Source organism: Micromonas commoda, chromosome 6 (genome assembly GCF_000090985.2).
Source record: "Micromonas commoda chromosome 6, complete sequence".
In the NCBI taxonomy this organism is placed as follows: domain Eukaryota; kingdom Viridiplantae; phylum Chlorophyta; class Mamiellophyceae; order Mamiellales; family Mamiellaceae; genus Micromonas; species Micromonas commoda.
Window position 1 is genome coordinate 45,523 of NC_013043.1, and position 12,303 is coordinate 57,825.

At 64.0% G+C, this 12,303-nt stretch overlaps 8 protein-coding genes across 8 annotated transcripts; 4 read left to right on the plus strand and 4 right to left on the minus strand.

Moving 5' to 3' along the window:
* Positions 1-782: 782 nt before the first annotated feature.
* On the minus strand, positions 783-2,227 carry MICPUN_59022 (predicted protein; the record flags this gene model as incomplete). Its single annotated transcript, XM_002503033.1, has 1 exon — positions 783-2,227. The coding sequence occupies one exon, from the start codon at positions 2,225-2,227 to the stop codon at positions 830-832; it is 1,398 nt and encodes a 465-aa protein (XP_002503079.1). The 3' UTR covers positions 783-829.
* A 275-nt stretch (positions 2,228-2,502) lies between these two features.
* MICPUN_59023 (hypothetical protein) lies at positions 2,503-3,228 on the plus strand (the record flags this gene model as incomplete). The annotated part of the gene is made up of 1 exon (XM_002502684.1): positions 2,503-3,228. One exon carries the CDS (start codon positions 2,503-2,505, stop codon positions 3,226-3,228), a length of 726 nt encoding a protein of 241 aa, XP_002502730.1.
* Positions 3,229-3,720: 492 nt separating this feature from the next.
* Positions 3,721-4,427, minus strand: MICPUN_59024 (predicted protein). The gene is made up of 2 exons (XM_002503034.1): positions 4,178-4,427; positions 3,721-4,041 (listed from the first exon to the last, which is right to left on the minus strand). The coding sequence occupies exons 1-2, from the start codon at positions 4,412-4,414 to the stop codon at positions 3,817-3,819; spliced, it is 462 nt and encodes a 153-aa protein (XP_002503080.1). The 5' UTR covers positions 4,415-4,427; the 3' UTR covers positions 3,721-3,816.
* A 184-nt stretch (positions 4,428-4,611) lies between these two features.
* Positions 4,612-6,537, plus strand: MICPUN_59025 (predicted protein; the record flags this gene model as incomplete). Its single annotated transcript, XM_002502685.1, has 1 exon — positions 4,612-6,537. The coding sequence occupies one exon, from the start codon at positions 4,612-4,614 to the stop codon at positions 6,535-6,537; it is 1,926 nt and encodes a 641-aa protein (XP_002502731.1).
* PPASE (pyrophosphatase chloroplast precursor) lies at positions 6,535-7,533 on the minus strand. Its single transcript, XM_002503035.1, has one exon. The coding sequence runs from the start codon at positions 7,481-7,483 to the stop codon at positions 6,626-6,628; it is 858 nt and encodes a 285-aa protein (XP_002503081.1). The 5' UTR covers positions 7,484-7,533; the 3' UTR covers positions 6,535-6,625.
* A 311-nt stretch (positions 7,534-7,844) lies between these two features.
* MICPUN_108367 (predicted protein) lies at positions 7,845-8,914 on the plus strand. The gene has a single exon (XM_002502686.1). It carries the CDS (start codon positions 7,867-7,869, stop codon positions 8,836-8,838), a length of 972 nt encoding a protein of 323 aa, XP_002502732.1. The 5' UTR covers positions 7,845-7,866; the 3' UTR covers positions 8,839-8,914.
* Positions 8,915-9,316: 402 nt separating this feature from the next.
* MICPUN_100820 (predicted protein) lies at positions 9,317-10,006 on the plus strand (the record flags this gene model as incomplete). The annotated part of the gene is made up of 1 exon (XM_002502687.1): positions 9,317-10,006. The coding sequence occupies one exon, from the start codon at positions 9,317-9,319 to the stop codon at positions 10,004-10,006; it is 690 nt and encodes a 229-aa protein (XP_002502733.1).
* A 116-nt stretch (positions 10,007-10,122) lies between these two features.
* On the minus strand, positions 10,123-11,410 carry MICPUN_75659 (predicted protein; the record flags this gene model as incomplete). Its single annotated transcript, XM_002503036.1, has 2 exons — positions 10,123-10,816; positions 11,105-11,410. Coding segments are annotated over 2 exons (1,000 nt in total), but the record flags the coding sequence as incomplete, so codon positions are not given.
* Between the last annotated feature and the right edge of the window lie 893 nt (positions 11,411-12,303).

Consider the following 12,303-nt stretch of genomic DNA (forward strand, 5'->3'; position numbering starts at 1 on the left):
AGGATGAGATGGAGGCTGCGGCGCTCAAGATCCAGGCTGTGCACAGAGGCAAGAAGACCCGCATGGAGCTCCTCAAGGAAAAACAGGAGAAGGAGGAGCTCACCGCGGCGGCGCTCAAGATCCAGGCTGTGCACCGTGGGCGAAAGACCAGGATGGAGCTCCTCAAGGAGAAACAGGAGAAGGAGGAGATGGAGGCTGCGGCGCTCAAGATCCAGGCTGTGCACAGAGGCAAGAAGACCCGCATGGAGCTCCTGAGGGAACGCCGGGAAAGGGAAGAGATGGAAGCCGCCGCCGTGAAAATCCAGGCGGTTCACAGAGGCAAGAGCGCCCGCGCGGACCTCCTCAAGGAGAAACAGGAGCGCGAGGAGCTCACCGCGGCGGCGACGAAGATCCAGGCTGTGCACAGGGGTCGCGTCGTGCGAAAGAACGTCGTGGTCCCCGAACCCGTGGAGGTCCGACTCGAGCGCACAGCTGTGACGACGGCGGCCGATCTTCATCGCGAGGCGCCCGCGCTCGCCGACGCGTTACAAGCCGCCGCGCACGCCCGTCGCGTGCGACCGAGCAAAGACACGCCCTCGGGTCTGAGCAAGCTGATGGTGAGGGACCTGGCGAGGAGGCTTCCGGGGCTGGCGAGCTCGGGGCGGTCGGGGGATCCCGCCGCCGGGTCCATGCAGGCGCTGAAGCTCATCGCCGCGGTTGTGGCTGCGGCGCGGGGCAAGAAAAAGTCGGGCAAGGTGCACCCCGCGACGATGTAACTCATCAGAGAGCTCGTCAGAACCTATCATCATAACTTTTAGACGTGAAAAATAATAACACGATACCCTATATTTCACTTGGTGGTTCCCTTCTCCAGGTCGTACGCGCCGTTCGAGGGACGGACGGTGTCTGGCTTGAACGCCCCGCCCCTGTACGCCGACGACAGCGGCGAGAACGGCACGCCCTCCCTCCCGCCCCTCACCCCCGCCGGCTTACACCTCGCCCTGAACCTGAGCTCCATCGATACCCGCCCCTTGCTCGCGTCCCGCCTGGCGCGCATCACGTCCTTGGCGCCGTTGCAGAGCTCCGCCTTGACGTCCGATTTGGCGGAATCGCTCGACCACTTCGCGGCTCCGTGCCACATGTCGAACGAGTCGAAGCACACGAAGGGATGCGTGACCCACACGTGCGTGTCGTCCGGCACGAGCTCCGGGGACCCGCGCTTCATGTAGTTTTCATCCTGAAACTCGAACTGGTCCTCCTTTCTTTGCTTCTTGAACGAGAACGCCTTCATGATGATCGGAGCGGCGCTCAGCGGATTCTTCGCGATTCGTCCGGCTTTTTCCCCCAGCGTCTCCTCCGTGACGCCCTCGTTATCCTCCGGCGTACGAATCTCGTACGTCCACTCCCGTTCGCCCTTGTCCTTTGGCAGCAACAGGCACAGCGGGTTCTCCCACACCTGACCGCTCGGGTCGAGCGGCGTGCGCGCGAGCCACACGTTGTAGTACCTGTACGAGTACCCGTCCTCGTCGCCCGGGGCGCCGCTCCCGGGCATCGCCGCCTCCATCCAGCCCGGTTGCTTGTAATCGATGGCGTCCGGGTCCCTGTGCAGCCTGCCCAGCGGGTTGTACTTGCTCATGGTGAAGTCCGTCTTGGGTCTGCGCTGCATGAAGTCGATGGCTCGGTCCTTCATGTCGTCGCCGACGAACGCCACCCCAGCGAGCACCTCGCCGCCGTACGCGGGGTCGCACTCCTCCGGGAACGCCTCCTCGAGGAGCGCCTTGCCCGCCTCGAACGCCTCGGGCCAGAGGGAGTGGTGCCCGGCGTTCTTGGCGCGGACGCCGATGCGGTCCCAGCCGTCCTCCATTATTTTCAGGAGCTTGAGCAGCTTCGGGTTGTTCGGCTCGATGAGGTGGACGAACCTCTCGGCGCCGTTCGCGCGGATGGCTTCCCTCGCGCCATCGTTGACGAAGATGTCGCAGTCCACCGCCTCGTCCTTGTAGGGCACCGCGCCCTTGCGGACGGTGAACTCGTTCGCGCGCGAGCAGCTGTCGGGGTTGGCGATCGCCGGCGGGAGAAGCTCCACGGCGGTGCTGACCGCCTGCGCCCTCGGCCCTGGGATGCGGACGGCGGGTTGGCGAATGCCGATGGTTTTCGCGTTGTTCGTTCCGAGCGCCCCGCGGCGGGAGACGCGGGACCTGGCGCCGAGCGTCGCGGTCGGCGCGGGAGCGAACGCTCCGAGTGCGGACATCGTGTCGAGCGCGGTCGTCGAAGACGGCTGGGTCGACGCGTGCGGCGGCGTTTGCGAGGCGAGCCCGCGAGGATGTTGTTTGGTGCCTACGAGGATATCCCCGAGAGCCAATCGGAGGGCGGCATTCGGAGATCGGATTTTAACTCTTGAACCACGGTTCAGTTTCTCCCATATGAGGTGGTGCTCCAAGAACGCCACCGGCGGTGTGAGATTTTCCCAGCCTCGTCACTTCCGACGAGAGCCACGACTACGACTCCTCGCGACGACACAACACCATGCGCGCTCCACCGGTATCGGCCCTCCCCCTCCTCCTCCTGCTCGTCGTCGCGCTCTCCGCGCGCGGCGTCGACGCGTTCTCCTTCTCCTCGCTTCGGGTGCCGACCCCGCGCCGTCGCCCCGTCCCAAACCCCGCGTGCAAGACGGTGAACACCGTGGAAGGCCTCGACCTGCGAGCGTACGCCACGCACCCGTGGTACGTTCAGGAGCAGCAGGTGGTGAGGTACCAGCCCCTCGACAACTTCTACTGCGTCCGCGCGCGGTACACCGTCGACGACGCCGGCGACGAGGTGGAGGTGCTCAACAGCGCCAGGCGCGGCGGCGTCGACGGCGACGACACCAACGCGCGAGGCACGAGACTTCGCGCGGTGCTGGAAGATAAGGACGCCTCGACGTCCAAGCTGCTCGTCGGACCCGCGTTTTTACCCAGGTTCACGTACGGGCCGTACTGGATCGTCGCCGTGTCCCCCGACGCGCCCGACCCCGAGCTCGGATACGAGTGGGCGATCGTCTCGGGGGGCGCCCCGACGCGTCTCACGGACCCAGAAAACGGGCTCTGCTCGACGGGCGAGGATATGAACGACTCGGGGCTGTGGCTGTTCACGCGCGAGCCGACGGTCGGCGCGGACGTCGTCGAGCGCATGCGCGCCACCGCGAGGGACGCGGGGTTCGACACGTCGGTGCTGAAGCCGGTGACGCAGGAGGGGTGCGAGTATCCGGAGTGAGAACGTCGGGGCGTCGACTCGGGCGCGGCGTGTCAGCTGGAGGCTCCTGTCCCCCTTTTTTCCACCACCGGGTTGTGCTTGGTTGCGCGTCACATACGGTGTCAGGGATTGACTTTCTAAGCCGTATGTGATGGCTTCCAAATGCTCAAGCACAACCCGGGGGTGGGAAGCTCCAGCTGACGCCCGGCGCCGTGAACTTTGACGACGACGACAACCTTGAACGCACGTGGGGGCCTCGACTCGGGCGCGGCGTCAGCTTAAGCATTGTCGCTGAATTTTACCCAGTGTCGTTTTCTCCACCACCGGGTTGTGCTTGGTTGCGCGTCACATACAGTGTCAGGGATTGACTTTCCAAGCCGTATGTGAGTTTCTTTGAGTACCTCAAGCACAACCCGGGGGTGGGAAGCTCCAGCTGACGCCCGGACGCCCGGCGCCGTGAACTTTGACGACGACAACTTTAAAACCTCGTACGCGAAACAAACAAACAAACGTCCAAACAACGTCTCCGTCTCTCGTGTATTAAATCCCCTAAGATTACCACGGACGCGTATCGTCACAACCATGATAGCCACCGTCCGCCCACACCGCTCACTGCGTCGCGGCGAGGACGGCGGAGAGCGCGATGAAGGACCCGATGAGTCCCGCGGTGACGTAATCAACCGCCGATTTAGTCTCCGCCGCGCTGCCAAACACCCTTCGCTCGTTGAGGGAGTTGACCACGCCGTCGCCCTTGGGACCCTGGAACAGGATGAGCGCGATGGACGCGATGGCGATGAACAGCCTGAGGTTCTCGAGCACGCCGTTGGCGGCCACCTGGTGGTTCGGACGGAACGAAGGACGGAGGTGAGTGCGCGGGTCGATCGCGACGGAGAGTGGATAAGGGGAGACGGACGGTTCCGCGCGTCGGCGCGAGCGCGATTGGGGACGACGCGGAGGGGTGGAAGCGCACCTCCGCGACCTCGTGCGCCGCGGCGAACGCCGGCTCGGCCGCGGTCGCCGCCGCGACGGATCCCACGACCGCGCCGACCCTCTTGACGCCCGTCTCGGGGAGGGTCGCCACCGCCCGGGTGCCCTCATTCGCGGTCGCGAAGATCGCGCCGCGCGCGCCGCGAGCGCGGACGCGGCCCCGGACCGCGGGCGCGACCCGACCCTTCGCCACGTTCGCGGTGAATGTGATCGCCGCCATCGTGTGCCTTTGGCGAGTTCGCGCGCAGCCTCCGCGACGCGAGTTGTGCAGCGGAGGGTGAAAATCTGCGCCCGTCACAGCACCGTCCGGCGGCGACCTGGCACAGCTGTGAACCGCTTTTTCCGAGACGCACCCTGCCGCATTCGACGAGGCGCGCAGAGGGGGCGCCCGGGGGTCGACACCCGGAGACGCGCGCCATGAGCGACGATGATCTCGATAGGTTCAACGACTCCGACTCGGAGCCGGAGCGGGCCGCGGCCGAGCCCACCGCTTCCCGGAAGGCGAAGGGGACGGGGTCGAATGCGAACAATTCTTCGCCCGCCGCCGCCCACGCCGGAGGAGGGGGCAAGGCTGCGCAGCGACGCGCCAAGAAGACCGCGGCGAAGCGCGCGCGTCTCGAGCGCCGGCGACAGGAGCGCGAGCGATTCCCGCGGGACAGGAACGACGGATCGGGCTCGGGCGAAGACGACGGCTCCGATCTCGACGACGGCACCGCCGCTGCTCCGGCGCCCAAATCTTCCAACGCCGCGCGCGTGCACCACGGCGTGCTCAACGTGGAAGGCGTCGTCGTGGACGGTAAGCTCATCCTCCTCGACGCCAAATCCGGCGCGGTGTACTCCGCCACGCGTCGCGCCCCCGACGGGTCTCACCTGCGCGTGGGCACGTGGAACCCCGAGACGCGCGCGGTGACGCGGCTCACGAAAGAGGAGATGGAGGCGCAGCTCAACCCGCCGACGCCCGACGGTAAGCGTCGAAAGGGACGCGACGGCGGGGACGGCGGGGACGAAGAGTCGGCACCCGGGGACCTGGACGGGGACGACGAGTCGGCACCCGGGGACGGCGACGGGGACGGCGGGGACGGCGGGGACGGGACGTCGCTCAGCGCCCGAATGGAGAAACCGCCGGATGAGGTGTCGCACGCGTTCCAAGTCGACGCCGATGACCACTGCGAGACGTCCCCGGAGGCTCACGCGCACATTCTCAACTTCCTCAACAAGACCGCCTCAGCCCTGGGCAAGACGCCCAAGACGTTGGTGATTTACGACCCGTACTACTGCGCGGGGGGAACCAAACGGTCGTTCGCGGCGCTCGGCTTCCCAAACGTGATAAACGAGAATAAAGATTTCTACGCCGTGTGCCAACGAGGGGAGGTTCCGGAACACGACGTCCTCGTGACTAACCCGCCGTACAGCGCCGACCACGTCGAACGGTGCATCACATTCGCGGCGAAAAACCTGTACGAGCACGGTCGGCCCTACTTCCTCCTTCTTCCGAGCTATTGCGTCAACAAGCCGTATTACACGAGCGCGCTGTTGACGGGGGGCGCGGCGGGGAAAAAGGCTAGGGCGGCGCGGGAGGAGGCGGAGGGGGGAACGAAGACGAAGGAGGAGGACGGGAGGGACAAAAAGTCCGGCGACGAGCCGCGGCGGGATGAGAACGAGCAGCAGCAGGAGGAGGAGGAGGAGAAAACGGAAGAAGAAGAAGAAGAAGAAGAAGACGGGGAAGGGTTCAAAGTTCACGACGGCGGTAAGTCGCGGACCAAGAAGATCGCCACGAGGGACGGCGGCAGCCGCCGGCAGACCCTCCCGTTCTACGTCGCTCCCGTCAAGCGGTACTACTACTGGACCCCCAAGCCCCTCATCGCCGCGAGGAAGGCGCAGCAGGGCGTCGAGCTGGGCGGAAAGACGCGCCGCAAGAAGAGCCACGTCGGGCGACTGGGCGAGCGAACCTCCCCTTTTCTCTCCTTTTGGTACTGCGGCATGGGCGACGATCTCCAACCGGAGGCGCTCCGGTGGCACCGCAAGTTACCCCGCGCGGCGGTCGGCGGGTACACGGTGGCCAGGAACCCCAACGACCTCCCGATGCACGTGCTCGACGAGTGGGACCCGCGGCGGCGCGCGGCGGTGGAACGCGCGAAGGAGGCTGGGGACGACGGCGCTAAACCCAAGCGGTACGCCGGTTTCAGCGGCCACAACTGCGGACAGAACATGGACGCCAAGCATAAGAAAAAGTACAAGGAGTTCGACAACGCGACTGGGGGCAACAGAAGAGATAATTGGAGCGGGGGAAAGCTCGGGGACGGCGGGATGTTCAAGCGCCCGGCGAAGAAGCGAAAGTACTGAGCTCATCGATGAGATTGCGTTGAATAAAAATAATGTGTTCTCTAGCTTCCAGTCGCGTGACGAATGTAAGACTTTGACGGCGGTGATTTTACTTGAGGGAGAGTCCCTTCTTGTTCTCGGTCTTGCCGGAGAGGAGGTCCTGGTAGAACTTGGACGTCTCCTCGATGACGCCCATGGTGTACTCCTTGTTCATGCACTTGTCGTCGAGGCCGAACTTGTTCTGGGGCTTGCCGTCCGGGGTCTTGTAGTCCCTGAACCACACGCGAATCTTCTCGAGCTCACCCGGGAAGTGCTTCTCGACATCCTCCACGTCGTTGATGTCCTTCGCCTTGGGATCGGCCGCGGAGATGGCGATCACCTTCCAGTCCAGCTCGCCGTCGTCGATCATCGCGTAAACGCCGACGGGTTTGACGGGCGTCACGGAGCCCATCTCGAGCGCGGCGGATCCGATCTCCACGACGTCGACGGGGTCGTTGTCTCCCATGACCTTCATCTCCGGGTGCTCGTGTCCGGGGTCCTCCCAGGTCTGGGGGAGCATGCCGTAGTTCCAGTTGATGTTGTAGGGGTAATCGCGGAGCTTGCCCTTCTTGGTGTCCTGCTTGATCGGGGTGAGCTCCTCGTCCGTGGCAACCTCCATCTTGGCCTTGGTCTCCTTGGGGATCTCGCAGATGAAGTTCACGGTGCCGTCGGCGTTGTGGAGGGGGACGTTGTGCCACGGGGAGACGGGCTTGCCGTCCTCGGAGAAGAAGATGCGGAAGTCCATGGACGGGTAGTCGCCCTTCTTCTCGGAGGCGTACTTGGCGGACACGGCGCGCGCGGCGTGGAAAGCGACGCGGGGGCGGAACGCGGGGGCGCGGAGGGCCTGCGCGACGCGCTGGGGGGCGACCCTGGAGGGCGCGAGGCGCGCGGCGGGGGCGACCATGGAGACGAGGGCGGAGAGCACCATCTTAGCCGGTTTGGTTGGAGTGTGACGGGTGAACCGGGCGGAAGGTCGCGCGGTCGGGTGTGGCGATCGAAGACGTTCCGATTGGTGTTCCGATTGCACGCCGCTTCGTGCGTCGTGACCCCACCCCAATCCACAAATCCTTTGCCTTTTTCGCCAACTGTCACGTCAACCGACCGCAAAAGCGGGCGGAAATGACCCAACGTTTCCGGTTCAGCGTCTTCGCCGCGACGCGAGCGGCTTCTTTCGTGACTGCTTCCCATACGTTTCGGTCGGACAAGGCGTCGTCCAATCGCGACGAAGCGCTCCGGCCACGTCGCCACCAGCGGCTGTCGTTGTCGCTCAGCCAGATTGCCCCAGCGTCACTTCCTTCCCCGACGCGCGCCATGTCCGCCGTCGTCGTTCTCAACCCCGTGCTTCGTTCGCTTCCCGCGCGCGGCGCCGCGTCCGCCGCGCGCGGTCCCCGCGCCTCCGCCGCCCGCGCGACCCTCCGCGGCGTCGCCGTCCGCGCGCCGGTGGTCTTCGGATCGCGCCCCGGAAGCCGCGGCGCGCTCGTGGTCCGCGGCGACGCCATCGACGACGCCGCGGCGCTCGCCACCGCCGGTCCCTCCGACAAGACCGGCCCCGCCGCCTCCGTCGTCGTCCCCAAGCTGCCCCGCAGCGACTGCGCGAGGACCGTCGCCAAGTCCGAGGGCTTCGACCTCTCCACCACATCCTTCGGTTCCATCGGCCTCGGCGTCGGCCTTCCGCTGCTCATGTCCGGCTTCCTCGGCTACTTCAACGTCATCCCCACCGGCTCGATCTCCTCCCTCCTCCTCATCTACGGCTTCATCATCTCTCTCATCGGCTTCGCGCTCCAGTACGCCAAACTCGAGCCCCTCGAGTGCGTCACCTACGAGGACGCCGCTGCGCTGAGAGAGTCGCAAACCACCGCCATCCTCACCCAGGTTCGCAACGACGTCACCAGGTACAGGTACGGCGACGAGCAGCACCTCGAGGAGGCGCTCGCGATCATCTTCAGGTACAACCGTCCCGGCGGCCTGCGCAAGAACCAGGCCCCCAAGCTGGTGGGCATCGCCGAGCAGGTCATCGTGGACCGCTACGCGCTGGTGCTCAAGTTCGAATCCCCGAAGATGGAGCTCGGCGAGTGGACCGACCGGCGGGAGAAGATCCAGGGCTTCTTCGGCCCCGGGGTGACCTGCGGGATCACCGAGGTTGGCGCTGGGGTCGTGGAGGTGGAGCTCGTGAGCGACGGGTCCGACGCGTCCGGGCCGGGCAACGGGATGGAGGACATGGAGGTGCTCCCGCCACTCATGCCGGGGCTGCCCCCGAGGTACGTGAAGAAGGGATCCGCGTGAAGGGTGCCGCGCCAATCGCCTTTTCACCGCTAGTCACGTACAATACCCGTGTAATACACGCCAACACATCGCTGCTCACGATAGATGACATCCACGCTCGGTCTCGCTCGTCGACAGACGCTCTCCCGTGAGTAAAGTAACCGAGACGAGTTTCCCGCGATGTGTGTGTAATTAACCAAACTTCATTGGCGCGGTCGAGATGGCGACCGTCGTGGTGCTGACCACGAGACGCGCGCGCGGCGCCGGGACGCGCGGCGACGACGGGGCGCCGTCCGCTCCGTCCGCGACGCGCGCGCTCGTCGGGGCGCTCCTGGGACACGAGGACGACCCCGGGGGCTCGGCGGCGACGTCGACGCGGGACTGGTGGGACGACGCGGGTGCCCCGACGTGGCGGGACGCGCTGACGTCCGCGCGCGACGCCTTGGACGCCTTGGACTTTCCGCGCGACACGATCGTCCAGCTGTGCTCCACGACGGACATGCCCCTGGACGGACGCGTCGCGTTGACGCACCGGGTGTGCGCCGAACACGGCGCGAGGCGCGCGCTCTTCGTCGGTGACGGCGACGACGCCGCGTGGGCGCGCGACGCGCTCACCACCGGACTCGACCCGAACGCCAGGTTCGACGGCGACGGCGACGGCGACGGCGCCGTCCGCGTCCTCGCGAACGGCGACGCCACGCGCGGAAACCTCCTCGACGCGATGCGATGGCTCGCGGCGGGCGCGCGGAGCGGGGACTCGATGCTCATGCACGTCGCGTCGCGCGTCTCGCCGCCGCCCATCGGGGGTAAAGACATCCGCGCCACACTTCTCGACGCGTTGCCCCGAGGCGCGTGGGCGGTGTTGGTGCTCGACGTGGGGAACGAGTGGTGGGGTGCCGAGGGGTGCGCAGGGGTGCCCGGGGTGCCGTACGTCGCCGAGCTCGGGTTCGGCGACGACGCGAGGCGATGCGTCTTGGCCGTCGATCCGACGGATGCGGTGGGCGGACACGAGGTGACGTCGGCGGCGGCGAGGCTCGCGGGGGGACTGCGAGCGTTCGGCGGGGACGACGGCGGGGTGGTGGGTCCCCCGATGGATGCGATCGCGAGGGGGGGCGGAGGTGGGGGTGAGCGGCGCGGGAAGAGGGACGCTTCGAAGGACGGGGACCCGGCGTGTTGCGCGGTGAGCTAGCAGATATAGTGATAGCTCGCCAAAATATTCATAGCTTCATAAGCCTTTAAATTCGAATGCCACATCGCAGCCCGCCGCTTTGAGCTCGCGTATCCCTTTACTGTTTACTGCGCCCTTCAGCTGATTTTCGCCGAGGCCCAACAGCTCCAGCGAAGTGAGCTGCCCGATCTCATCCGGCACGCTCGTTAGCTGATTGTATTGGAGGTCCAACATCTCCAGCGAAGTGAGCTGCCCGATCTCCGCCGGCAAGCTCGTCAGCTCATTCCAGCTGAGGTACAACTTCCTCAGCGATGCGAGCTGCCCGATCTCCGCCGGCAGACTCGTCAGCTTATTAACGAGGAGTCTCAACACCTGCAGCGACGTGAGCTGCCCAATCTCAGCTGGCAGTGTAGTCAGCTGGTTTCTACTGAGGTCCAGCAACCAGAGGTCCTTGAACTGCCCGATCTTCGCCGGCAGTGTAGTCAGCTTATTCCCACTGAGATGAAGCTTCTCCAAGTATGTCGCGGGCCAGTTCTCCAACGGTAAACTCGTCAGCTGGTTGTTGTCAAGGTTCAATAAACCAAGTGTATAAATCTGTCCGATCTCCGCCGGCAGCGTCGTCAGCTGATTGTGGCTGAGCGTCAATTCCCCCAGGTCCCTGAACTGTCCGATCTCCGGCGGCAGTGTCGTCAGCTTGTTGTTGTCTAAATTCAAACGATTCAGCCTCTCGAGCTGCACGATCTCCGCCGGCAGATCCGTCAGTTTATTATTGTCGAGGTACAACTCCGTCAGCGAGGTGAGCTGCCCGATCTCCGCCGGCAAGCTCGTCAGCTGGTTGTTTTGAAATGCCAAAGCAAGAAAACCATAATTATCATCGTCCCTTGCTGGGAAGCCGATGGTGGTCAGCTGATTGTCGGCGAATATCACACAGGCTCCTTCCGACTCTGTGCCCAAAGCCGGAAAGCTCTTAAGCTTGTTGCCGCCGAGGTGCAAAAAATGCCCATGGTTTGCCCATGGTTTGACAGCGAGGAGTTTCGGCGGCAGACTCTTCAGCCTGTTGTCGCCGAGGTGCAAGAACGTCAGCTTGCTGCCCGAGTCAAATTCCTCAAGGTTCGAAACGCTACTAAGCTGATTGTTCCCGACGTGCAAATAACCAAGCGACTTGAGTCGCGCGAGCTCGGCGTTCAAGCTCGTCAGCTGATTTCCGCTCAAATCTAAAAGGATTAGCGAAGCCAAGAACCCCACCTCTTCTGGCAAGCTTCTGAGCCGATTATCGTTGAGCTTCAAAATTTTAAGCGAGGTGAGAAACCCGATTTCGGATGGCAAAGTGAATAGCATGTTACCGGTCAGGCGCAAGGTCGACAGATCTGACAGCTGCCCAATCTCAGCCGGCAGACTTTTCAGCCCACAATATGAAAGGTCCAGCGTCACAATAGAATTGAGCAGCCCAAAATATTTAGGCAGCTCCCCAAGGTGCCGAACAGCAGTTTCGTCACCTGTTTCTTCCTCGTTGCTCGCCGGATGTTTCCGCGTGGGTTCCAGCCATGATTTGATTGATTGATTTGATTCGCCATCCGTGCTGGGGTCACGAAGATGTTCGTGCAGAGCGTCCAAGTAAAGCTCAAAAGCCTCATTTTTGAACTTGTCTTCCAGTCCTCGGTCCTCATCGTCATCGCTATCGTATAAATAACGCCCACATCTTGGATTGAGTTTGAGCTTACGCACGCGACCGACAGCTCCCATGTCGTCAAATTCCACCCCTTTCCACGTCGTCGGATCGGCATCGGCGGACCAAAGCTGTGCAAGCTCGGTTGATTGATCGCACCACTTGCGAATTACCTCAAGGTCCGTCTCGGGGATGATCTCTTCCGGCGCTGATGTGGGAGCTGACCCAGAGTTCTGCGTGGCCAGGCGTGTCGCCATGCGTGTTGTTAACGATGCGGTCAGGTTCTCCCTTTGATCCCTCAGGCGCTGGTTGATATCTGTGAACTGTTCCGCGACGGAGGAACTCAGGCAAAATTGCGTGAAGTAGCTTCGCGAGAATTGTTGCTTCAGCAGCGTCTCGGCCTCGTCGACGACGATCTTGATGTTCTCAAGTGTCTCCCGATGCGCCAGTGCTCCCTCAGACTTATCGATATCGACTAGGGAGGGCCCGAGGGCTCGGAGGTTTTCGAGCAGATGCGCACACTTCTTCTTGTTCTGCTTGACCCTTTCTTTCGCGTCCACGCATTTTTTGACGACGCCGAGGATCGCGTCGACGGGGTTCGACATTGCGACGCGTCAGAGGTTCGTGCCCGTTAGATGCCCGTATCCACGCC

Excerpts from the sequence above, each read along its gene's own strand:
- MICPUN_59024 (XM_002503034.1), bottom strand. The coding sequence starts at position 4,414 with ATGGCGGCGATCACATTCACCGCGAACGTGGCGAAGGGTCGGGTCGCG. Across the intron at positions 4,042-4,177 it reads CGGCGCACGAGGTCGCGGAG|GTGGCCGCCAACGGCGTGCT; the intron begins GTGCGCTTCCAC and ends CCGAACCACCAG.
- MICPUN_108367 (XM_002502686.1), top strand. The coding sequence starts at position 7,867 with ATGTCCGCCGTCGTCGTTCTCAACCCCGTGCTTCGTTCGCTTCCCGCG.
- PPASE (XM_002503035.1), bottom strand. The coding sequence starts at position 7,483 with ATGGTGCTCTCCGCCCTCGTCTCCATGGTCGCCCCCGCCGCGCGCCTC.